At 44.6% G+C, this 26,935-nt stretch overlaps 2 protein-coding genes across 2 annotated transcripts in view; both read right to left on the bottom strand.

Annotated features, from left to right (window-relative positions):
* The window catches only part of tmx2b (thioredoxin-related transmembrane protein 2b), a 157,917-nt gene that overhangs the window by 20,969 nt on the left and 110,013 nt on the right, over nt 1-26,935 (bottom strand). The gene's annotated exons all lie outside the window — the stretch shown is intronic.
* Nucleotides 510-12,165, bottom strand: p2rx3b (purinergic receptor P2X, ligand-gated ion channel, 3b). Its single transcript, XM_033969952.2, has 12 exons — nt 12,032-12,165; nt 10,272-10,407; nt 9,485-9,556; nt 8,937-9,000; nt 8,774-8,867; nt 6,345-6,422; nt 6,103-6,244; nt 4,325-4,461; nt 2,963-3,056; nt 2,313-2,378; nt 2,158-2,235; nt 510-961 (listed from the first exon to the last, which is right to left on the bottom strand). The coding sequence occupies exons 1-12, from the start codon at nt 12,163-12,165 to the stop codon at nt 833-835; spliced, it is 1,224 nt and encodes a 407-aa protein (XP_033825843.1). The 3' UTR covers nt 510-832.

Below are 26,935 nucleotides of genomic sequence, written 5' to 3'. Positions count from 1 at the left end.
ACCAGAGACTAAATGGTCCTATTGTAACATTTGGGGTCAGATCTTTTGGAGGAGTATTTCATGTGCTTCAGAATCAGATCCCAAAGTCCTTTTTATTTGACAAAGTTATAAAGGAGTTGATGTTGGAGGAATTAACCCAGCAAGATTCTAACTACAGAGTTTTGACCACACAATCACAGGTTTGAGGAGCCCCTCTGCCAGTAAACTTTCGGTGTACCCAAAACCGTCCAGGGCTGGGTTTAGACATTGTACATGCCTCCCTTTCCTCTGCCGCTCATTTTGAGCTGATTAATCTAAACGTGTCCCTTGAGATGCAGGAGCTCTGGTCTTATGTGTGCTCTGAGGACATGGTAGAGGACAGAGACACGCAACTGCTAAGCACTTTTGTGCCAAAAAGACAAAGGATTAAAAACACAAGAGCCTGTCTGTGTTTTAATTGAGTTTTATTAGTCTAAATGCATTTTAACATATCTGATATCATAAACACATTGCGTAGCAGTATATAACTATAGTCTAGTCATTTGTGCAAGAGTTTGGTTATACTTATTATTATTATAATTATTATACTAACCTGAGACTAGGCCTCCTTTACAGTAGCCTAATACAGTCAGCTTCTTGGATTTGGCTTGAAACCTTCATGTTAACATTTAATAAAATTTTGTTTTCCTATGGACTCTCTTTTATCTCATCTTTATCCAAACTTGTTTTTCTTAGTTAATTGATTTAACACCATGCAAATGTGTTCATGCAGTTAAGAAATAACTCTATAATATTCATATGGCCTATAGTTTGTCCCTAAAATAAGTGTGCAGCTCTCTACAGATGCTGTCTCTCATGTGTAGTGCTCGATGGAGAACGCCCCGGAGTCGCTCGATTTCATAAGGATGTCGGTGGTCCGGAGGGAAAGCTGTGAGCGGCACAGACCGTTACTCTGGGAGTCATGCAGTGCATCATCCGATACCTGAGGGTCAACAGAGCGGGAGGTACACACATTTTATTTACTAAAAGTGACCATTTAACACAATAAAATATCAAAACATTTGCTCTACCAGTCATCCATATCCCAAAAATAATAGACCTAGTATAAGCAGGTGTAGCACAAATTAATAAAGACAGGTGGGCCCCCTGCCTAGTGATAATCAAACTACTATTGCATAAAATGAAACAGTAACTCACACCAATATATTTGAAGAAGTGCAAATGTAAGGATCAACAATTTCAGAAATGAAAAGAAAATGTGGTGAAGAAGCTGAGTAGAAAGGCCAAGCTCTCGATTTATCGGTCAATCTACGTTTCTACCCTCATCTATGGTCATGAGCTTTGGGTAATGACCGAAAGGACAAGATCACGGATACAAGCGGCCGAAATCGGTTTCCACCGCAGGATGGCTGGGCGCTTCCTTAGAGATTGGGTGAGAAGCTCAGTCACATGGGAGGAGCTCGGAGTAGAGCCACTGCTCCTTCATGTTAAGAGGAGCCCGCTGAGGTGGCTCAGTCATCTATCCTGTATGCCTCTGGATGCCTACCTGGAGAGGCATGTCCCACTGGGAGGAGACCCCACTATGTCTCTATGTCTTTCAGCTGGCCTGAGAGCTGGAGGAAGTGTATTTGGAGAGGGAAGTCTGGGTCTCCCCGCTGAAACAGCTGCCTCTGCGACCTGGCCACGGATACAGCAGAAGAAAATGGATGGAGAAAAAAAAGTCCAGATGTCCAACACGTTTTATTTCTTCAGACATCTGCTACTATGCAATTTTGTAGCCACAGCTGCCCCGGGGTGGGACTGATGGAAGTAAGGCTGCCAATCTGTGACATTGGCCCTTCTGACCACCACCAACATGCACAAATTACATTCATGCTAATGCCTAGTCAAGCTGGATGAAGTGTCTTGCCTAGCGACGCAACATCAGTTTGTGTTAGAGCTGGCCTACGGCAGTCTCCCATCCCAAAGTATTAACCAGGCCCATCCCTGCTTAGGCATTCTCAAGGTAGTATGACCATTTAAAGTGAGACTAAACACCTAAACTCCTCTCAAAACCACATTGCAAATATAGATGCTAAACTGTGCAGTACCTGGAGTTCCACAGGAAAGAGTGAGAAAAGAGTGAGGGGAGGGGATATAAGACAAGTGGTAAATCTAAATGCACGTGAATTATTTTACCTCCTCAAACTTCTTGGCTTTGTATTGCTCGGCTCCTTTCAGGAAGTTCAGTAGAATAATGTCACACAGCACTGTGCCCTATGAGCAAAAGAGCCATTACTTTATCATTGACAAAATATAATAAAGATTAAAATGTCAACATAAATTCAACATACCACTCCCACTGATGTGAAGGCAGCCACCATGTTGATCAGTGTGGGGATCATGTCAAACTTCCCTGCCTAAAAAAACAAATATGAATGAATTATTGTCAATGTGGAAGTTCATCTTTTTAATACTTTTAGGAAAATTAAATTCTAGATACAAGAAAAACACTAAAATAAAAAAAACAAAAACAAAATAAACCCCATTATGATTCTGAAGGTGGCACGTCACCTGCACGATTCCATGGAAATATAAAGTTAAAACCACCACATTCTTCTTAGAGATAGATTATTTTTATGCCATACTGTGGAAAACTATAGCCAAAGGAATTGCATATCTACACCAAATAAATGGTTTTAAGGAGGGGTTTTTTTTCTTTTACTGCAATAATATAAAATTGATCAAACTACACAAATGTTTTCAGTTAGTCTACATGCATTTTCTGTTTCACTTCTCAGTTATCTAATATAAGTTGTCAGCTTTGTTCAAATTTGGCCTTAAATATCTTCATAAAGTTTTTACCATTTTGTCTAATGAAATGGTTATGAAGCAAAAATGTTGACACAATAAACATATACATTAGTTGTGCTGATGTTTATATCATTAAATAGTCAATCTGACTATTTACGTAAATACTGCATAATAACTAGGGCATACTAACATTTCCGTTGACCAGCACATCAAACCGAATAGCGTAGGCTTTGATGAGAGTCCGATAGTCAGTGCCATTCTCCGTCTTATAATATTTGGCAAACCTGCAAAATATATAGGCAAAAATAGAGGACAATTTTAATGTTGTATGGTAAAAATTTCAACTTTCTTATTGCATGGCTAGTGTAGATAACTAAATCAAATTTCTCTCCTGTTTTTCAGTCCCCTAAGATATTTTTTTCTTGTTTTTTTTTCCTTGTAAGGAGTCATATTAGTTTCAATATATACATGCTGGGTGAGAAGTAATTTCTCTTGTGGATTAATAAAGTTTGTCAACATCTGTGAGTGGGTGAAGTCAAGTGTCTTGCCCATCAAACAGTGTAAAGTAGAATTTGAACTGCCAGTTTGTCATTACAGGTAAATAGCCTCTAACAAATGGATTTTATAAACATGTAATAGTTAAGTGAGATGGGGGCAGGCTGTGACAATCTTTAGTTTTTGTTGTTGATAATAAATATATAGTGGGCAAATGGGCCTTTCTGAAAATTCCATATATTACATATAGAAATAGTGGTTATGCTAAGTACCAAAGTACCAAAATCTGATTGTCTGAATTCTTGAGTTACCAAATTATTAAAACAGTGGCTTTGCTCACATGGACACAAAAATGACAGGCAAACTGCAAAATCTGATGTGAGCGATCAGGGGGACCATGATCAGAAAAAACTATTATTTTATTGTTACATGTAATTGTAATAGTCTCCAAAAATGAGATAACATGTACATGTAACCGCAGTCAGTTATCTGATGAAAGTAATCAGATTTCTTTCTGATTGCTCACACCTGTGCAGGTTTTGACAAGAGATAAGACAATTATCCAAAAACGACAAAATAATTTGACAGACACAAAAATTAAAGAGAAAATGTTAAATACTCAAAGAGTTATTTTAAATAGCATGGTCTGTCTTCCAAATAAGAGTAAATATGACTGCCACAGTCAGTGTTTTTGATGATCAGATTTCTCTGTGCTGTAAACACAAACCAAAAACATAATTGGGTTAGATGACCATTCTTGTTATCTGATTTTTTTTTTCTGGCCATGTAAATGCACCCAATGACTTTTATTACAGATTGAGAGAGGTACTGGCACTGTTATCTAAAAGCAATAAAACAGTGTCTTTGTGCACATGCCCACCAAAATCTGATTATTATATGATTTCTGGACATTTACGATGACTTAAATAACATGCAAACAGCAAAATCTGATGTGAGCAATCAGAAGAACTGTGATCAGAAATAAATTTGAACATTTTGCTGTTTACATATCAGTTTGATAAACTTTGATAACCGTAGCCAGTGAGAATGTTTTCACCTGAAGTTGTATCCCGGGGAGACAGCATTCTTCTGTGACATGGCGTCCAGTCGAGTGAAGGAGTACTCAGGGTTACAGTGGTCATCAGACTTATCCAGGTCACACATCCAACCGATCTTTATCCCAATCACTCCACCCTGAAATACATTTAACAATAGTCATATGATTTTAATAAATGCTTTGAGAGCTCAGAATCAAAGTACTTGAATTTTATTTATCAAACACTTCACATAGAAAAACCAAAAAAGTGTCAATCTTTAATTTGAACATATTTTTTTATAAATACAATCATAGTCCTAAAATTGTTCACAGTCAAAGATGGCGGACGGAAGATGGACATATTCAAATCATTGATTTTACAGATAACACTTAATGTAACAGTGTTTTATTCAAAATTACAAAACCCTTTACACTAATTATGAATTACATTTTGTGCTTTGGTTCTCAAGTCAACTCCTTAATTATAAAGCAGAATTACCTCCTTAATTTGGGTTGCCAGATCTTTCAACTTGACACATTACAACTACATTTAAACACTCTAAGACAGGATTTTACTCTCTCAATTGAAATGATTTGGCTGAAGTCATCATCTAAAACTTTCATTTGAGTATACTGATATGCCACACTTGTTATTGGTTTGCCTGTAATGTTCCACAGTATGATATTAAACATAATGTCATAGGTGATGCCAGGGCTGAACTGGGAGAAGAAATTGCCCCCAGACCTTTTGGCCTAGACTGCATAAAGAATAAAGTCGTATTTTTATGAGAGTATAGGCTGCTGTGCGTGAATGAGTGACCAGTGCGTTGTGTGTTATGGAGAATTTGGGGCATTTTGTTAAGATAAACTTTTAACTGGGGTTTACGCACGATGAAATACTGTGTCTTTTAGCCCACCATCACCACACTATCAGCAGTATAAGTACTTAGAAGGGACACTGCAATCATTTGAGTTTGTTTAGTCGGAGGAACCAGACAGATTTAGAAGAAATTGCTATATCTGAACAAAATGCTCCAAATTCTTCATAACGCACTGGTCACTCATTCACGCACAGCAGCCTATGTTCTCATAAAAATACAACTTTATTCTCGTAATATTACGACTTTTTTTTCTCGTAGCGCCCGCATATTTATTTTTATTTTTTATTTAAGTGACCCTTATACTCCGTCGTAGAAAATAAACCAGAACAACGCGATGTAAAATAAAGGGGAAAAAACTCTTGTGAAGACTGAAGAATGTAGAATGCTTTTATGGACTTGGAAACTTTCCTGTGTTCACGAAATGTCTTGATTTCAGCGTGAAATCATTTCCAATGAGCATGCACACTGTCAGCAGCAGCTCTGAGCACGATGCTGCAGGGACAGGGGCTGCTCCCTCATCTGCCTCGCCCTGTCGGCTCTGGACCCAGGAGATAAAGAACTAGGCCAGGATCACGTGTGCGTTTGGGCCACATGTGCGTGGGGCCATATGTGCGTGGGGCCACATGTGAGTGGGGCCAGGGTCAACTCACGGTAGAGCGTATACAGCCAGTGAAAGCTGAATGAGAGCGGGCCACAGGACGGCGCGTGGTGTTGCGCACAGGTCCGGATGGCCTGTCCAGCCCCTGTGACGCCATCAAACTAAGTCCGGTATGTGGAGATTGTGACTCAGAATATTTTCCAAGTTATTTTTTAGCAATAAAAACAACATGGCACATTCCAAGCCATAACATTTACACGCAGACTAGCAGATATTGGACTAGAAAGGTTACACAGATCACCTTTAAATTGTATGCTTACCTTATTTGCGAGAGTAGTGAAGTTTTGTTGTGCGTACCGAATCACGTCGCCAACTCTAAAAATGGGGCAGTACGTGTTGTTCTCTGTGTCGTAATTACAACTCTGGATGTATTTTTCTGTTATGGTCGGAAGAAAGTTGCCTCTGTAAAATTATTGAGTCATAATTTAGTTTTCCATTTTGATTATTTTTATATGAAATTGTATTATAATAATAATATTAATAATGATAATAAAATACAAACTTTGTGTATTTGAATGTTGGGAAGCGAATGCTGTTCTTGATGAAAATGGTGAAGTTTTCCACCTCTGGCATTGGTGTGCTGGGAATGAGAAAAAAAACAAAACAACACATTTATGCATATTTTAACATTGTGGGGAAAAAAAACCCCAGAAAAACATTTAGAACCTTAATTTTAGATGTGTGCAAATATGTACTGAATCTGAAATGTGATTCTAATGTCAGTTGATTCCGTCTATGTCAATTCTTCTGGATGCATCTAAATGTGAATATTGAACAAAATCCTGTTAGTAAACATAAATTACAAATCTAATTGGAATCACAATGAATGTTAAAAAAAAAAAATCATTAGATATTTTGCTTGCTATAGTTGCATGGACAATAACCAAAATAGATAAGAATGGCCACTAGAGGGGAGTGGAGTGTAATAAGAGTGAGCTGGCTTCCTGATAGGTTAGTGCTTCCTGGAGTCTACGCAATAGGGAAAGATAACTCACAAGTAAATACAAAATGCAGTTTTTATTTATTAAGGGAAAAAAGCCATCTGAACTTACATGGCCCATGTGAAAAAGTAATTCTCCCTAAACCTAATGACTGGTTGAACCAGCCTTAGCAGGTTAGTGAGAACAGGCAATGAGTTTTTCACTTTGATGTGGAGGAATCTTGGCCCACTCTTCTTTGCAGAATTGTTTTAAATCAGCCATATTGGAGGATTTCTTAGCATGAACCACTTTTTTAGATCATCCCACAGCATCTCTATTGTGTTCAGGTCTGGACTTTGACTAGGCCACTCCAAAACGCTCATTTCCATACATCCATTTTCTTTTGCTTATCCTGGGCCGGGTCATGGGGGCAACAGTCTAAGCAGGGACTGTCAGACTTTCCTCACCCCAGACATGTCCTCCAGCTCCTCCGGTGGGACCCCAAGGCGTTCCCAGGCCAGCCGAGAGACATAGTCCCTCCAGCGTATCCTGGGTCTTCCCCGGGGCCTCCGCCCAGTGGGACATGCCTGGAACACCTCCCTAGGAAGGCGTCCAGAAGGCATCCTGAGCAGATGCCTGAGGCACCTCAACTGGTTCCTCTCAATGTGTAGAGCAGTTGCTCTACTCCGAGCTCCTCCCGTGTGACCGAGCTCCTCACCCTATCCCTAAGGGTGCGCCTGGCCACCCTACAGAAGAAACCCATTTTGGTCGCTTGTATCCGCAATCTTGTCCTTTCGGTCATTACCCAGAACTCATGACCATAGGTGAGGGTAGGAACGTAGATTGACCAGTAAATTGAGAGCTTTGCCACGACTCAGCTCCTTCTTTACCACAACAGACCGATACAGCGACCGCATCACTGCAGACGCTGCACCGATCCGCCTGTCAATCTCACACTCCATCCTTCTCTCACTCGTGAACAAGACCCCGAGATACTTGAACTCCTCCACTTGAGGCAGAGACTCACCACCCACCTGGAGAGGGCAAGCCACCTTTTTCTGATCGAGAACCATGGCCTCGGATTTGGAGGAGCTGATTCTCATCCCAGCCGTTTCACTTTCGGCAAACCGACAACATCATCTGCAAAGAGCAGAGATGAGAGCCTGTGGTTCCCAAACCAGTAAGTCAAAACGCTCATTTTGCCTTGGCACTCTGCCATCCCTGCTGATTTCGCCTAGTCTCTTTGTTATGGTTGAGTCATGAACACTGTTCTGGGTTCCTTTGTGATCTCTTGGATCAGTCGTCGCTGTTCTCTTGGTCTGGCAGCATCAGGCCTGAGTGTGGCTATGAAATTTAACTCAGATTTCCACAGTAATATGATTAATCACAGTTACCTCATCATTTGACATTTAATATTTTAATATTATTTAGTATTTTAATTTGTTTAATGATCTGAAACAGATAAGTGTGATACACTTGCAAAAAAGTAACAAATCAGGAAGGGTGCAAATACTTGCACTGTACATGAAATCCAGAAAGTTACTACTATCACTCTAAATGCTATAAGGTATTTTCTAGCAGTGCAGCACTACATGGAATGCGTGAGGGATCACCAAGACGCCATGCAGACCAGCATGGGGGCTTACAAGGACAATAAGATAACAGCTATGTTCTGGTCATTTTAGTAAAGGCCACTTCTTATCTGTAGCCCCTCTCACTAAGGGATGATGTTATATATGTTATAAAACACTTACCTTGTTCACCTCAAGTTTCTTAATGTCACACACACACATACATTGAGATACACTATAAAAGCTGTCAATATGCACATCTGAGGGCTCTCCTCCTGTCCTTTCCGGAGAGTCTGTTGCTTCATTGTTCACTTTACCTGTGTGGAACTCATTAAAACCCTTCTGATGTTATGTTTCAGACTCTTGGTCATCTTTCACGCTTACACCAGAAACAAACATTCTTACAATGCCCCTCAATAAAGATATAGTAAAAGTGTTACGTTTTGATGGTATCAACTTCAGCTGGACACCAGCCCTGGATCTCACACGTTTTATTGACACTGTTCCACTGGACGCATTTTCCAGTCAGGATTCCTACCAAGAAAAATATTTATTTTTATCCAATATCATCACATTTTCAACACAGAAATTTTGAATTCTCACCATTACTCCCAGGCTTCCCAGCTTTGCACTCACTGTCTGTTTTACAAATGTGTTTGCTTTCACTCTACAAGAAATTCAATAGATTAGGCATCGTGTAGGATATTTGGTAAACACATTTCAGTGAATCGTTGATGAATGATCCAATAATTAGGTTTATTTCTGTATTTATTTTATTTTCTGAAACATATATTGAAAAACACTGAGTGGAGTCGTCCCTCCACAGATCTAGCCTGTAACTTTGTGCTACTTGCTTAATTGTCTTTATGGACATAGATAAGTTTAATGCCATATTGTGGAATATTTCAGGCCAAGCAACAACATATCCTTGGATACAAATAAATGGTCTACCCTTCACTTATCTGTAGCCCCTCTCACTAAGTGTGCCTGTATGTTCAGCTGTATGGCATTAATTGTATCTGCCTCCACAAGCAATAACAGTTTCATGAAGACTAGCAGGTGGCGGACACTCCACCCGAAAAAAGTTACATAGTGTAACTTTAAGTATATTGTTGGTCGAAAATCACATATTAGTAATATTTTTTTCTAACCTCTGGGCAAATCCCTTGGAATTGGTTTTCTGTGGTGATCATTTTGGTGATGATGCAGAAGACCGAAGCTCCCTGTAAAAATGCGTTTTTTTATATACTTTTTCAGACTTTTCACAAATAAAAAAGACCAACAAATAGATGTAAAACAGGCAGTTATAAACAGTCAGACATCTTATTTCAGTTACAGCGCAGCCAATATTTCATGCATATTCAATATAATGTTTTCTATGGAGGTTACCAAACCTTCCAACTGGGCCCGACAGTTGGAAAAGAAAATTGACATTCAAATGATAGTTTTGATTAGACTAATAAAAATAGATATGTTTATTTTGTATAAAAATAAAAGCTCAAACTGACAAAAACTGTGTTGACTATGAAATTATTGCTGCATATTGGATGGAGTTTTTGGTGTTGATGACATAGGTGGGGTTAGGCCTATTTGTTTTAAAATTCAGTGGTACGCCCTGTATTTCTGTATATTTTTCACTTAACTCATGTAAAACTATGATATTTTCAACAGGTACTGCTCATACGCACTTTCAGTCAGATTTATTTGAGTAATTTATTGTGTTTTGTTTTTTAAACTAATTTCACTCAAATATACTGCTATCAATTAAAAATGAATAAATACACTGTACTAATTTTATCATCTTAGTTTTCTTGCACCCCTAGCTCAGAGCTTGGTCACCTCCCCTTTGGCCTCCTGTGCTGGGGTGTAGCAGTAACTTTGTGTGGACCGTGTTCTGGGTTGTAAATAGTACCATGCACTCCTGAGGTGTAGCAGTACCTGCGTGGGTGTGACGTAGTCGGCTACATCCATCACTCGGTCATTGTAGATCCCGAAGCCTTTGACTTTGGTCATGACTGAGGACTCGATCGCCGTGTCTCTGGACTGATAGGCCTTTTCATGAAGGAACACCCACCTGCAGGTAGATATAGACATAGAGTGATAAGTTTCAGTTTCAATTAACATGCTTTTCACTAATAAAACTACTGCAAATCGCATCAGGTTTGTTGAGTTGTAGTGTATTATTTTGTATTAGGCTTTTGTGTATTCATGGAAAATTGCAGTGTGGGAGCATGGGTGACATAGGTTTGTGGGCTGAGTGCACTGCTAACTGTAAGGAGGGTTATTTTAAACAAAACAGTAAAAGAACAAGTGCCCAAAGCAGGAAATTACACCATGTCTTGATACGGACCTAATATTTGAGCATCTGTATGTAACCATTTTTAATTTATTTATTTTAATTCAAAACATTGCTTTAGGGAATGATGATATGCGTGTCCCTAAGAATTGAGTTCCACACATTACCAATCTGGGATGGCTCTCTCTGAAAGCAACTGGACAATGCAGAACGTCATGACAGTTCTTTGAATCTGATTTGTCGAAGCATCACAACAGACCACAAATAATAAAAGCATAGAGACATCTTCCCTGTCCACAAATGCACAAAGTGCTTACCTTCTGCATTTTTACAGAAACTAGTCTGTACTAAAATAGGCTTAAGATGCCATGTTTGTTTCGGTTTGCTTGGACACTTCACCTTTGGCTTCCACACCAACATCAATACTGCTTTGTGATTGGTCCACCCACCCAATTAACCTTACACTGGGTGCATGCCAAAATGGATTCTCCTAAGTTTGTGAACTTACAAATATTACAGTGCAAGGTTAGGTTTAGGCCACAACTTCTCCCAAAAAGCATAAAGGATATTGTCAACCATCAAATTAAGATGATTTTAAGTAAAGATAAATCACATTTTACTTTGCACAAAAACAAACAAACATACAACAGACAAGATGGAAAACAAGATAATATGGAAATTATCTAATGTAACTTTTCATATTATAGTGCAGGTATATTATTTGCACACATACAACAACCTTTGCAACCTACAGGAACTGTATGTAGCCTGTGCTCTTACCTTTTTGAAGAAAGGTACTACAATCACAACTGAACCTGGGTTGCCAGTACTTTGACCTTCAGATAGAGGACCGGTCATGCTTCATGTGAAAGCTCAGAATCTCCAGAATTCCTTCACTGAGCTACAGAGGCTGCACTAGCACTGTAAGTGCTGGGGTTTGGTAGTGAGGATTCAAATCAGAGATAGTTATTTTAGGTTTAAACCAGATAGGCCAAGTTCTTCAAATTTAAAACCAGACTCTTACATACAATTGCTTGATGAAAATCCATCTAAAAATGCTACCATCTGTACCACCTGCTATTTTTAGTTTAATGTGAGGACTAAACTAGGACTAAACCAGGATCAAACTTGAATTTGACTTCACGGAGCAGAAACATACCACCACTGGTTATAGCAATTAAATATTCAAAGAAAATGTATTAAAATCCAGTATTGTGTAAAAATCCATATGCAAAAATCCTCAATAATAAAGAATTATAATGTTTTTGGACACACATATTTTTATAACCTTGATAACATTAAATTGCATGTAAAATGAAAGAATCATGTTGTGGCAAGCATAAAGCAAACTATGTCAGATTTTCAAAATATCATAGATAAACACTTTTAAAGAAAGACTTACCCGACAAAATAGGTGATAATTAGTAGTTGTACCACTCGGTTAATGATTCCGATGGTCCAGCTTTTAACCACCACAGATTTGGTGGTTTCGTATGTGAAAAAGTCTGTAATACATGACCACATTGCAGCCAGCATAGGGATATATAATATATTATAATAATCTGAAATAAATGAAAAAAATAAAATAAAAAGTCAAATTGTTGCTGAAAAATGTTGATCCTTTGACAATTGTATCCAGTATTGAAAACAAATTGTGATCTTCGGCTACATGAAGCAAATAAAATCACCAAGTCAACAACATCCACCCAGTGTGTGCGCTCTCTCTCTCCTCTCTCACTCTACCCTCCTCGCTCCTTTTTCTTTCTCTCTTCCTTAAAGCATCCTCTCCTGTTTCTCTCTCACTTCTCCTATCTTTTTCCCTCCCTCCTCAACCCTCTGTATCCTTTTCTCTATATAGCCCTCTTTTCTCTCTTTATATATCATTTATTATCTTCTCCCTCTTCACACCCTCTTCTCTTTCTCTTTCTATTTCGTCTCCCCTCTCTCTCCTTTATCTTCCTGTGTTTCTTCAGTCTCTCTCTCCCCCTTGTCATTTCTTCTTCTCTTTTTCTCCCTTTCTATATTATCTCCCCCCCCCTCTTTTTTATATCTCCTCCTCTCTCCCTCCCTCTCTGCCCCCTTTCTCTCCTTCCTCCTTTAGGCTCCCCTCTTTCTCTCTCTATCATATCATATCATCTCTCCTACTCCTCTCTCGCTCTCTTTATCCCCCCGCTCTTTCTGTCTCTTTATCTCTCTCCTCTGGTCTTCCTGATGGTGTAACTCTCCCTCTCCTCCCTCTTTCCTTCAGAGCTTCACAGAAATTTGAGACGTGGTCTGTATTTCCAGTCACAAACATTTGAAAGTGCTCAAGATCTGACTAAGTGTCTCTCTTCATAGTTGTAACTAAAGATTACATTATAGTTTACGCGTCAGAAATGTGTTCTTAATATAATTACTTCTCTGCCTCTGAGATTTGTTGTAAACATTTAATCCAAAATGTTGCCTGGAATATCCTACAGTATATCAATAGACTTAGCTCTCTTGCATTTATTCAATTATAGGTTCAAAATACCCTGGTGTCGTAACGACTGACAGGGGACCAAAAATTCAGAGCTCGGGTGAAAAGTTTAACAAAGTTTATTTACATAGAATATAATGCAAATGAAGGTAGATGGATCAGATAGTTGAGAGTGGGATTGTTTGCAATAGTCTTTGAGAGGGTCGGAAGAGAGATGAGGTAGCCCGTACTAGTCGTGGAGAGCTGTTTTGGAGGCAGGAGAGCTGAGCGGGTCCAGTCCAGGGAGCGAGATCTGGTGAGGAACAAAAAACAGCCAACTGAGTGCAGTGTAAAATGTAAAACATGAGACTGAGCCAAGCAGAGCTGTATCACTGTGGATATGCGGACGATCTGACGCTGAGTGTCAGGTCCACGGTCCCTTTGTCTTCCCCAGGTGCAGCTTGATTACGGAATGAGTTGCAGGTGTGCATGGGAGGAGACAGAATCTCCGCCCAGCTCCAGAGTTTCCGGGAGTCTGTTTTGAGCAGGAGAATTTTTGATGAAAGCCAAACTGATTGACCTGGCTGATATTGGGGAGTAGGAGTGCAGTGTCTGTCTGCAGCAGCCTTCATCCTGGCCCCAGATTGGAGAAGGGCTGCCCTGGTTCTTTTCCAGACCCTGTGGGAGTGTTGAAGGTGGTGTTGCACGGATGGCACAGCCAAGTCCTTTTCCTCCGACAGAAATAATGGAGGCTGGTACCCTAGAGAAGCTTAAAAAGGGGATAGGCCGGTGGCGGAACTCACCAGGGAATTGTGAGAATATTCGATCCACGGCAGGAAGGTGCTCCAGGCAGAGGTTAGAGGAAACCACACAGCGTAGCGCCATCTCCAGGTCCTGGTTAGCACACTTGGTTTGTCCGTTGGTCTGGGGGTGAAAGCCAGAGGTAAGACTCACTGATGTGCCCAGGCCCTCACAGAAGGAGCGCAAAACTTGTGACGTGAATTGAGTCCTGCGGTCTGGAATTCTATGGAGTCAGAATACATAGTTGGTTATGTGATCTGCAGTCTCCTTGGCAGTCAGGAGTTTCAGTAGGGCGATGAAATGGGCTGCTTTGGAGAACTGGTGAATAATTGTGAGAATGACTGTGTCACGAAGTCCACTGCCACGTGAGACCAAGGGCGCTTCGGAACAGGCAGTGGGTGGAGCAGGCCAGAGGGCATCAAGTGGGAGGCTGCCAACACGTACGGCCTAGCATCTCTGTCGATCATGGGCCACCAGAAATGTTGTTTTAATAGGGAAAGTGTCCGATTGACCCCTGGATGGCAGACGAGTGGTGTGCAATGAACCCACTCAGTACCTCGGAGCGAACCGGATCTGGAACAAAAAGAGTACTGGCTGACCAGGCCCAGTGAACAGCAGTGACCACACACGTAGGTGGGATGATGGGTTCCGGAGGGCTCGGAGTGTCCTCCTGGGAGAACTGACGTGAAAGTGCATCAGGCTTGATATTGCAAGACCCCGGACAATACTTGAGAATGAAATTAAATCTACTGAAAAAGACTGACCAACGGGCTTGCCGGGAATTCAAATGTTTAACTGGCTGCATGTAGGCTAAGTTCTTGTGATCAGTCCAAACCAAGAAGGGATGCCCCGCGTCCAGTGACGCCATTCTTCCAGGGCAAGTTTAACTGTCAACAATTCTCTGTCCCCCACATCATAATTACTCTCTGCTGGTGTGAGACGAATTGAGAAGAAGGCGCAGGGATATATCCAATTGTGTGGGTCAAACCTTTGAGATAAGATGGCTGCGACGCCTGTGTCTGAGGCATTCACCTCTACAACGAACTGGCGAGAGGGATCAGGCTGACGTAGAACGAAGGCAGAGGCAAATAGGGTCTTCAATTTCTTGAAGGCAAACAGAGCTTCTGCGGTCCAGCAGAACTGTTTGGAGGGACAGGTGAGTTTAGTGAGGGGAGCCATGACACGGCTAAAGTCTCTGATAAAGCGTTGGTAAAAGTTAGCAAACCCAATAAACTGTTGTAACTGTTTCCTGTTGTTGGGTGTAGGCCAGTTACTTACCGCCTTAATCCTCTCCAGGTTGGCTTTTGCCTGTCGATACCCCACAATGAACCCCAGAAAATTGACCTTATCTATGTAGAACATAGAGTTTCACGTAGAGTTTGTTCTCTCGTAGTCTCTGGAGGACCTGGCGCATGTGGTGCTGGTGTTCCTGTGGGGACCTTGAAAAAAATCAGAATATCATCCAAATAGCAAAAGCTGAAGTTTAAATCGATCAACTGGACAAATCGTTGTAAGAGTGAAGACGTTTCGCTGCTCATCCAAGCCGCTTCTTTGGTTCTGGTCAGATTGCTGGTGGCCACCACCTTATATCTATCTGAACGGAGGAGCTAACTACGATTTGTCCAGTTGATAGTTTTAAACTTTGTCTTTTGCTATAGATCAGACCTGGATGACTGAGGGCTTACACAGACATCGTCCAAATACACAAACACAAAAAGATTGAGAAAGTCCCGTAGCACGTCATTGATGAGAGTTTGGAAGACGGCTGGAGCATTGGTTAATCCAAAAGGCATTACCAAGTATTCAAAGTGTCCCAGTGGAGTTTTGAAGGCAGTCTTCCATTTGTCCCCTTCTCTTATGTGCCCCAGGTAATATGCGCTTCTAAGGTCGAGCTTAGTGAAGATGGTGGCCCTGTGGAGTGCTGTGAAAGCGGGGCAAAGGATATTTGTTTTTAATGGTTATATTGTTGAGGCCCCTAAAGTCGATGCATGGTTGTAATGTTTTATCCTTTTTGGTAATGAAGAAGAATCCAGCACCCAAGGGTGAAGAGCAGTGTCCCCTGCTAGAGACAGAGCAGATTGCACTCAGTTCACATGGCAAAAGGGACTCCACTCCAGTCAATTACGGGGTTGTGAGTTACCAGCCATGGGTGACCCAGAATAAGCGGCATAGTGGGAGCAGAAATTACATAGAAGCACCTGATTTCGTGCTGATTCCCGGACAAGACTAAGGTAACCGACTTGGTAATATGTGTAACCCTGGCCAGGAGTCAATAAGAGTCAAGACGGGTAGGGTAACAGTTCGACAGCACATGGTAGCATCGAGCTGATATCTATTATGTTTCTTCTCTGGATGTGTTGCTGACCCACTACTCCCAGTCCTACTGATGGGCATCCTCCCTTAGGTCGAACCGGGCAAGTTGCAAGGAAATGCCCTTGCCTTCCACAATATAGGCACTCACCCGGCTGCCGGCGTCGCAGGTGCTCCTCTGCAGTCAAGTGTGTTCGGCCCGGCTCTTTCGGCTTCTCAAGCGGGGATATCGCAGGAGCCTGGTCGAATTGCTGTGGGAGGACAGGACAATTCACGACACGACACGTCTCTCATTGCCGAGTCTGCAGGCGATTATCAATATAGTTCGCTAGGGAAATCAGAGGTTTTAGGTCAGGTGGGTCGTCTCGAGAAGCCAGTTCATCCTTTAATTTGTCACTTTCATGAAGACAGCCTTTAGTGCGCTGTCAGTCCAATCCACCTCCACTGCCAGCGTCCAAAACTTGATGGTGTAATCTGGCACGGACCTGGATCCCTGAACTAGACTTAATAGGCGGAGAGAGGAGTCAGCTTGATAGTGCGGGTGATTGAAAACTAGTTTAAACTCTCCCACTGTCATAACGTCCGGACGGACCAAAGATGCAGATTCAAAAAACAGTTCAACAGAGTTTATTTACAATATAAATGTGTAAGATGGTTAGCGGAGCAGATGGCGAAGGGCTGGGTCGGCGGGTGACGCTCTGGCAGCGGTGCACGGGTAGTCCAGGGGGCAAGATCTGACAAAAACAAGAAAGTCACGAGAAGCAAAATACAAAAAATGAGACTGAGCCAAGCTGACAGTACCACAAGGATACGCTGACGATCTGGCGGCGAGTGTAGAAATCCACAGCACAGATCATTCTGTCTTAATAACTGACGGGGGACCAAAGATTCAGAGGTCGGGTGAAAAGTTTGACAAAGTTTATTTACATAGAATATAATGCAAATGAAGGTAGATGGATCAGACAGTTGAGAGTGGGGTTGTTTGCAGGAGTCTTTGAGCGGGTCGTGGGCAGCGGGGTCAGAGATGAGGTACCCCATACCGGTCGGAAGGTGTGAGGTTTGTACAGGTCGTGGAGAGCTGGTTTGGAGGCAGAGGAGCTGAGTGGGTCCAGGGATCTGGTGAGGAACAAAAAACAGTCAACTGAGTGCAGAGTAAAAATGCGAAACATGAGACTGAGCCAAGCAGAGCTGTATCACTGTGGATACGCGGACGATCTGGCGATGAGTGTCAGGTCCACGGTCCCTTTGTCCTCCCCAGGTGCAGCCTGATTACGGAATGAGTTGCAGGTGTGCATGGGAGGAGCCAGAATCTCCACAGGCTCTGACACAGAAAGGAGGTGGAAAACAGCACAAGAAAGACAGGACACAATGGGATCTTGACACCTGGAGAACATGAATTCTTACTGTTAGCAGGGTTTAATCTCTACAGATCTGACATGTAACTTGTAGCTTAGTTGAGTCACTCCCTGGTTTATTGCAGTATTGTAGTCATATGATATGAGATGATTGAGAAACTCATTCTGATTCTGATTGGATAATTGGCTGGACAATATGTAATGTAAACAACATTTCCATAAAGTACAATGCTTTGTAATTGTGAAGAAAAAAAAGAAAAAAAACATCATTGTGATTTTCAGTGCACAATTTGGCGCATGTCTGACATATTTAGCAGGAATATTATAAATGTTGACCTAAACCAATGGACTAAAGAGTTCTTCATTGGGTCTATATAATAATCATTTTTTACATAAAGCCTTGCCATGACTTTGCCTGGAATGTCCCAGAACTGATAAATAAAAACACATCATTGCCAAATTTGTGAGATTAAACTTATTTTCATGGTGAAAAGCAGGAAAAGTTACATAGTACACCTTACCTCTTATTACTTGTCTCCATGGAGACAGGTATGTTTAATGTCATACCGTGGAACATTCCAGGCAAACCAATAACATCTCCATAGAGACACACCAGAAAAATTATGTAGTGGACATTTGTGGACCATCTTAATTATGAAACATGTTAATTATTCAGACATATTTATCTCAGTTATGATGTAATGCTATGTTATCCTTACTGGCATATTGCTTGTCAGCTTAAGTCCTTAACACAGCTTAGTACACCCAGACCACAGTTTAATATTTGATAGAGAGAGTGCATTATTTGGCTGACAGTGGTTTGAAAAAAGGGATGCTAGAGTTAGCCTCAGTATCTCAAAGCACCGCACCACAAAAACCATTGGCAGCGGATTACGTTTCAGGATAATGAGATCACAACTGCCTGTGCGTCTGAGTCAGGCCTCCATTAAACAGTCACTTATCACTACAATGTAATGGACTACAGCTATCACGTATAAGGATAGAAATGTATTAAAAAATAAAATAAAATGAAACTACTAATAATAAATTATGTTAAAATGAACTGTAGCTATCACGTACATGCTGGAAATATATAAAGAAAATACTACAAAAAGAAATAAATAACCTTGAAATAACAGCAGCCTATCAGAATATCAATAGAGTAATATATCAATAGAGTAATATATCAATAGAGTAATATATTGTTGGACTTCTTGGCAATATGCGTATGAGATTCTGTATTGTGATACTTTTAAATAGTGGTATTTCATTATAAATTGTCATGGTACTATGCTGCATATACACTGCTTTAAGGGTCAATCTGCATATCCAACAAAGTTACTTATTCATATGTTTTGATATTAAAGGCATTGTGAAAATGAAATTACATGTATTTTATTATTCTTCATTATTAACAATATAAATGTAGTGCACTTTTAAGACCTTTTTATAGATTTTGTATCAGAATATGTATCATGTTGCAGACCCTGTATCAGAATATGATGTGTATCGTGCGGTACTTAGCAATACACAGCCCAAACCTGTAACCCAATTATTTATTTATGTATTGAGTGATTTGGTCTTCCATGGAGACTAGCTGAGTGGCTAGTACTCACACCTCACAGCAAGTAACTTCCGGGTTTGACGCCCAAGCTTTTCTGAGTTTGATTGATCTCCTGTGTATGGGTGAGTTTCCTCTGAGCATTCGGGTTTCCCCAACCAACCCAAAACATGCACCATAGGTAAATTCCTCCAGCTAAGGTAATCTTGACCAAAACTAACTGGACCAATTTCAGGTACATGTACAAGAACCTTAATCTTACCCTTAAAGAATAAAAAATGTGTTAAAGTATGTAAAAAAAAAAAAAAAAAAAAAAAAAAGAATCACCAGAATGGATGAGTGCAGAAAGTCACAGAGCTAAAGGCACTTTAACAAATGTAGAAATGGGATCAGAGAACAGGAAGTCATTTGGATGTCTCCAGTCGGCCTAACGATGTCTGTTAAGAATACTTCAATATTAATGCCCCTGAACTCCCTCGGCATACTTCATACATGTTTATGGGAAGCAGTACATTCACTTTTTACCTCTCAAGTACAAAGTAAAATAACTAATATGTTTTATTTATTTATTTGTTTTTCAACAAATGAGCCAATGGAATACTTCATTTGTTCCAGAGGTGTGGTAGAACAGTTGATATTTTACGTAGTCATCTGGATACTGGATATGACTACTGTAATATATGTACTGTAACATATGTCTTTTAATGGGGTGAATTGAATGCATGAAGACTGCAATGACTAAAAATTCATAAAAAAATCTCTCTCTCTCTCTCTCTCTATATATATATATATATATACACAACTGAGACATTTCTACCGCCTTTTAGCAGTAACATATTACATTACATTAACATAGTATATATATATATATATATATATATATATATATATATATATATATATATATATATATATATATATATATATATATATATATATATATATATATATATATATATATATATATATATATATATATATATATATGTATGATGTAATTCTTCTTCAACCATAAAGTTATATGGAACTATATGTTGAATGGAAGTTATATGGAAGTTATACGTTGAATCAACTTTCTAATGCTAATGTTGTTTAAATGTACTTCTGCGGTAAAATGAGATAACCTAAATGTAGATTGGTGACAGGAAAAGGCAATGACAGCACTTCTCATGAGCTTCCTGGTGGAGTAAATATTAAAATCAATACAAATTGTGTTGAATTGTGTCTCAGCTGTGGTTTTGTCCATCAATCGTCGCAGAGATCATTTTCATCATAATGAGATTTGTAAACAGGCACTTGTGTGTTATCCTCAATGGGCCAGTGGTGCTATGGAGCTGTAAAGACAACTGTCTTTACAGCCCCACAATGAGGAGGTCTGATGTTTGATTTGCAGACCTCTAACATGTAGCCTAATTGCTACATTTTATACAAAATAAAATAAAGTAGAAAATAAAGTAGTGTCATGATGTCAGTTTCCCTGTCCTCCCGTGCTCTCTCCCCCTCCCCTACCTGTGTGTCTGGAGCTGGGTGGAGTGCCTGACTCCTCCCGTGCACACCTGGGGTGCATCAGCCTAATCACCACCACCTGCTGCTGAGTACAAGAAGGCTTGGCAGTCTACACTCGGTGCCAGACCGTCCGCGTGTAAAACGTGAATGTTTCTAGCTAAGCTTTGTTATTTGGTACTTCCCTGCAAATGCTCATTTGGATTTATGCACCCTCCAGATTCCTGCCTCCACTCGCCCAGCTCCTGCCGTCACGTTCCAGTCCCGGTATCGTCTCCTGCTCGTCTCGTCTCCGGCTCGTCTCGTCTCCTGCTCGTCTCGTCTCCTGCTCGTCTCGTCTCCTGCTCGTCTCGTCTCCTGTCCGGTCCTGGTCTCTGGTTTGTCACCCGCTCCCCGCTCTGGTCTTCGTCTGCTCCGCCCGCCCTGGTACCGCACCTGCTTCTATCCCCGTCCTGGTCCTGTCCTGCCCGCCTCTACCTGCACCGCACCCGCCTGACCCGTCTCCCGCTCCCCGGTCCCTGTACCTGCTCTTGTGACCTGTTTAAAGACTGCATTTTCACCGCTGTAAATAAACACTGTTAAAACTGCTCTGGTCTGCATCCTTTGGTCCTATCCGCACCGTTACGACAGAACGGTCTGGCCAATATGGACCAAGCAGGCTCAGATCCGGACCAGACGCGCCGCCTCACGCACTCTCACCCCGAGGCGGTGCTGGGTCAGCACGAACAATCCATTCGAACTCTATTGGAGCTAAATCAGACATTGTCCCAGCAGGTGGCACAGCTTAACCACCAGGTGGCCGCGCTCCTCGTCACCCCGCCTGCTGCAGCTGGAGCGCCACCATGCCTCCCGGAGCCGAGAGGCACGGATCCGGAGCCGTATGCTGGACAACCTCACCTCTGTCGCGGATTCCTGTTCCAGTGCGAGTTCATGTTCCAGCAATGCCCTTCTCGTTTCAGCTCGGGGGCCACCAAGATCCGATATATATGTGGATTACTCCGGGGCAGAGCTCTCCAGTGGGCAGAGGCGCGCCTAATGAAGACGTCTGTGGATAGCCTGGATTTTAATGAATTTGTGTCCACGTTTAAGCTGGTGTTTGACCACCCGCACTACCAGGACAATGCTGCCTCCCGGTTATTGACTCTCAGCCAGGGCTCCAGGACGGTAGCGGATTATTCCATTGAATTCTGGACACATGCGGCGGAGCTGGACTGGACGGACAGCGCGCTGCGGGCTGTGTTTGTGCGGGGCCTGAACGAGACTTTGAAAGATGAATTGGTTTCCCGGGACGAACCCCCCGACCTGCGGACCCTCATCTCCCTCACTCACCGTATAGACAACCGCCTACGGGCTCGTCGCCGAGAGAGACGCCGGTCACCGGTCCCGCCGGAGCCACGCGCTGCCCCGCCCCCGCCGGATGAGCCCATGCAACTCGACAGGACCCTTGTGTCGGCCGAGGAGCGTCAACGGAGGCGTCGTCTGGCCGGGGCTTGCCTCTACTGCGGTGAGCGCGGACATTATGTGGTCACTTGCCCAGTTCGGCCAAAAGGGGGGGCCCACCAGTAGCACTGGGAGTACTGGTGGGCGAGCAACACATCCTGGACTCTTCTAATAGACTGCGGCTCAGCGCCACCCTGTGCGTTCGCACAGAGACCTTATGCGTTTCCGCCCTTATCGACTCCGGGGCTGAGAGGGACTTTATTGATGCCCAAGTCGCGGAGCAGCTCGGGGTCTACCTGGAGCCCCTCGAACGCCCCTTAAATGCCCAGGGGCTCAATGGACGTTTTCTGGGGCACATCACTCACATCACAGAACCTGTCACCGTGATTCTGTCCGGCAACCACCAAGAGAACCGTCAGTTTCATGTCCTGTCCTCCTCCGCTTCTCCTCTGGTCCTTGGTTACCCCTGGCTACGCGCCCACAACCCTGTTTTCGATTGGGCCAGGGGCGGAGTTTCGGGCTGGAGTCCCGATTGCCACGCCAAGTGCCTTCGGTCCGCCCTCCCTCCGGCCGGGAGGTCCGTTCCTGTCGCTGATCCGTCCCCAGACACCCCCAATCTGTCCTCGGTGCCTGCTGAATATCACGACCTGGGGGAGGTTTTTAGCAAGAGCAAGGCCCTCTCTTTACCGCCCCACCGCCCATATGACTGCGCCATTGACCTCCTGCCGGGTGCCCCACTACCATCTAGCAGGCTATATAACCTGTCTAAACCTGAACGCGAGTCAATGGAGGACTATATCCGTGGGTCCCTGGCTGCCGGAATCATCCGCCCGTCCACTTCACCCGTGGGAGCGGGGTTCTTCTTTGTGGCTAAGAAGGACAAATCCCTGCGGCCTTGCATTGATTACCGGGGTCTGAACAATATAACTGTAAAGAATAAATACCCGCTTCCCTTACTGGACTCGGCATTTACGCCCCTCCACGGTGCGACCATCTTCTCCAAGTTGGATTTGCGGAATGCGTACCACCTGGTGCGCATCAGGGAGGGAGACGAATGGAAGACGGCCTTCAAGACACCCCTGGGACATTTCGAATACTTGGTTATGCCCTTCGGTCTCACCAACGCCCCTGCCGTATTCCAAGCCCTCATCAACGATGTGCTCCGTGATTTCCTTAACCGATTCGTCTTTGTTTACTTGGATGACATCTTGATTTTCTCGCGGTCCCCCCAGGAGCATCATCAGCACGTTCGCCAGGTTCTCCAGCGCCTCCTCGAGAATAAACTGTTCGTGAAAGCTGAGAAATGCGAGTTTCACGCAGAGGAGGTCAGCTTTTTGGGCTTCATTGTGGGGCGGGGCCAAGTAAGAGCTGACCCTGAAAAGATCCAGGCTGTCACTGAGTGGCCCGTTCCTACCAGCCGGAGACAGCTCCAGAGATTTATCGGCTTTGCCAATTTTTATAGACGTTTCATCCGGGATTTTAGTAGGGTTATCTCGCCCTTAACTAAACTCACCTCTCCTGCTTTGCAGTTTGCCTGGTCTCCTGAGGCGCAGACAGCCTTCGAGAAGCTTAAGAGACTATTTACCTCCGCTCCCATCCTGCACCAGCCCGACCCTTCACGGCAATTCATCGTGGAGGTCGACGCCTCCGACTCGGGAGTGGGGGCCGTGCTTTCGCAGAGGTTCGACCCCCACAACCGCCTCTGTCCCTGCGCCTTCTTTTCCCGGCGATTGTCCTCGGCCGAGGTCAATTATGACGTGGGGGATCGGGAGCTCCTTGCCGTAAAGCTGGCCCTGGAGGAGTGGCGCCACTGGCTCGAAGGGGCGGAGCAACCATTCATCGTCTGGACCGACCATAAAAACTTGGAGTACATCCAGTCCGCCAGGCGCCTCAATCCCCGTCAAGCTCGTTGGTCCCTCTTCTTCAGCCGCTTCAACTTTCTCCTCACCTACCGCCCCGGATCTCGGAACGTCAAACCCGATGCCCTCTCCCGCCAGTTCGCCCTGGAGGATAGCCCGGTCACCGCAGAAACAATTATTCCCTCCTCGTGTGTGGTGGCCGCGGTCCATTGGGATATCGAGGACACCGTCCGAGAGGCCCAGACCAACGACCCCGACCCAGGTAACGGCCCTCCAGATAAACTGTTTGTTCCCGATTCTGTCCGGTCTCAGGTGCTCCAGTGGGTCCATGCCTCCCGTTTCGCCTGCCATCCTGGTGCCGGTCGCTCTCTCTCCCTCCTCAGGAGACGCTTCTGGTGGCCCACGATGGACACAGACACCCGGGCTTATGTCGCCGCCTGCCAGGTATGTGCTCGGGCCAAGGCCTCCCACTCACCCCCTTCTGGTCTCTTGCATCCTCTCCCAGTTCCTCGTCGCCCTTGGTCCCACATCGCCTTGGACTTCGTGACGGGCCTTCCCCCTTCCCAGGGGAACACGGTGGTTCTCACCATTGTGGACCGCTTCTCCAAGGCCGCCCATTTCGTTGCCCTGCCTAAGCTCCCCACAGCCAAAGAAACTGCCGACCAGCTGACCAGTCAGGTCTTCCGACTCCACGGCATCCCGGTGGACATCGTGTCCGACAGAGGGACCCAATTCACCTCTCAGGTATGGCGGTCTTTCTGCGACGGTTTGGGGGCCACGGTTAGCCTCACGTCCGGGTTCCATCCACAATCTAATGGGCAGACGGAGCGGGCCAACCAAGACCTGGAGTCGGCCCTACGGTGCACAGCCTCCGCCAACCCCGCGACCTGGAGTACTCACCTGCCCTGGATAGAGTACGCTCACAACTCCCTCGTGAGTTCCGCCACTGGTATGTCCCCCTTCGAGGCATCGCTGGGATATCAACCCCCTCTCTTTCCCACGGAGGAGAGGGACCTCGCCGTCCCGTCTGTTCAGCGCCATCTCCAGCGCTGTCGCCGGATCTGGAAGAAGGCCAGGGCGGCCCTTCTTCGGGCTGGAGCGCGCACTAAGGCGACGGCCGATCGCCACCGTGTCCCGGCGCCCGTATACCAACCTGGCCAGATGGTTTGGCTCTCCGCCAAGACGGTCCCGCTGAAGACGGACTCCCGTAAGCTGTCCCCCCGATTCCTGGGACCGTTTAAGATCGTGAGGATCATAAATCCATCGGCGGTGCGCCTCCAGTTACCCCCGTCTCTCCGGATTCATCCGACCTTTCACGTCTCCCAGGTTAAACCAGTCCGGACCAGCGACCTGTGCCCTCCGGCCGATCCCCCACCGCCCGCCCGAGTCATTGACGGCCACCCGGCGTTCACCGTCCGCCGCCTGATTGACGTTCGTCGCCGTGGTAGGGGCCTCCAGTACCTCGTCGATTGGGAGGGTTACGGTCCGGAGGAGCGATCCTGGGTGCCCAGGGCACGCATTCTGGACCCCGACATGGTGAGAGACTTCCACCGCGCTCATCCTGACAAGCCTGGGGGTCCACCAGGAGGTGGACCTTAGGGGGGGGGTACTGTCATGATGTCAGTTTCCCTGTCCTCCCGTGCTCTCTCCCCCTCCCCTACCTGTGTGTCTGGAGCTGGGTGGAGTGCCTGACTCCTCCCGTGCACACCTGGGGTGCATCAGCCTAATCACCACCACCTGCTGCTGAGTACAAGAAGGCTTGGCAGTCTACACTCGGTGCCAGACCGTCCGCGTGTAAAACGTGAATGTTTCTAGCTAAGCTTTGTTATTTGGTACTTCCCTGCAAATGCTCATTTGGATTTATGCACCCTCCAGATTCCTGCCTCCACTCGCCCAGCTCCTGCCGTCACGTTCCAGTCCCGGTATCGTCTCCTGCTCGTCTCGTCTCCGGCTCGTCTCGTCTCCTGCTCGTCTCGTCTCCTGCTCGTCTCGTCTCCTGCTCGTCTCGTCTCCTGTCCGGTCCTGGTCTCTGGTTTGTCACCCGCTCCCCGCTCTGGTCTTCGTCTGCTCCGCCCGCCCTGGTACCGCACCTGCTTCTATCCCCGTCCTGGTCCTGTCCTGCCCGCCTCTACCTGCACCGCACCCGCCTGACCCGTCTCCCGCTCCCCGGTCCCTGTACCTGCTCTTGTGACCTGTTTAAAGACTGCATTTTCACCGCTGTAAATAAACACTGTTAAAACTGCTCTGGTCTGCATCCTTTGGTCCTATCCGCACCGTTACGACAAGTAGATAAAGTAGATGATATATATATATATATATATATATATATATATATATATATATATATATATATATAGTATGTCACCCTTAGACCTTAGACACTGTGCTGAGGAACTGGCTCCTGTCTTCACAGACATTTTTAACACCTCCTGGAGTCATGTCACCCCCTGGAGTCATGTCACGTCCCAGCCTGCTTCAAGCTGTCCACCATCGTGCCCGTCCCCAAGAAGCCCAGGATCACTGGACTTAATGACTACAGACCTGTGGCGCTGACGTCTGTAGTCATGAAGTCATTTGAGCGCCTGGTCCTGCACCACCTCAAGTCCCTCACCTCCCCCCTCCTGGACCCTCTGCAGTTTGCCTACAGAGCCAATCGGTCTGTGGAAGACGCCATTAACCTGGCCCTTCACTTCATCCTCCAGCATCTGGACTCCCCGGGAACCTACGCCAGGATCCTGTTTGTGGACTTCAGCTCTGCGTTCAACACCATCCTCCCTGCTCTGCTCCAGGACAAGCTCGCTCAGCTCAACGTGCCTGACTCCACCTGCAGGTGGATCACTGACTTCCTAACGGACAGGAGACAGCGCGTGCGGCTGGGGAAGAATGTCTCGGACACTCGGACTACCAGCACAGGTGCCCCACAGGGCTGTGTACTTTCTCCACTGCTCTTCTCCCTGTACACCAACTGCTGCACCTCCAGCCACAACTCCGTCAAACTGGTTAAGTTTGCGGATGACACCACCCTCACTGGACTCATCTC

This window comes from Periophthalmus magnuspinnatus, chromosome 1, assembly GCF_009829125.3.
Source record: "Periophthalmus magnuspinnatus isolate fPerMag1 chromosome 1, fPerMag1.2.pri, whole genome shotgun sequence".
Classification (NCBI taxonomy): domain Eukaryota; kingdom Metazoa; phylum Chordata; class Actinopteri; order Gobiiformes; family Gobiidae; genus Periophthalmus; species Periophthalmus magnuspinnatus.
The sequence above is the reverse complement of the archived record's forward strand: the minus strand, read 5'-3'. Positions and strand labels throughout refer to the sequence as shown.

What these genes read in the sequence shown, in the direction of transcription:
- p2rx3b (XM_033969952.2), bottom strand. Translation starts at nt 12,165, where the DNA reads ATGCTGGCTGCAATGTGGTCATGTATTACAGACTTTTTCACATACGAA. An exon ending in CCAACATTCAAATACACAAA is followed by an intron (nt 6,245 to 6,344) that starts GTTTGTATTTTA and finishes ATAATTTTACAG; the next exon opens with AGGCAACTTTCTTCCGACCA. An exon ending in TCACTACTCTCGCAAATAAG is followed by an intron (nt 4,462 to 6,102) that starts GTAAGCATACAA and finishes AATGTATTTCAG; the next exon opens with GGTGGAGTGATTGGGATAAA.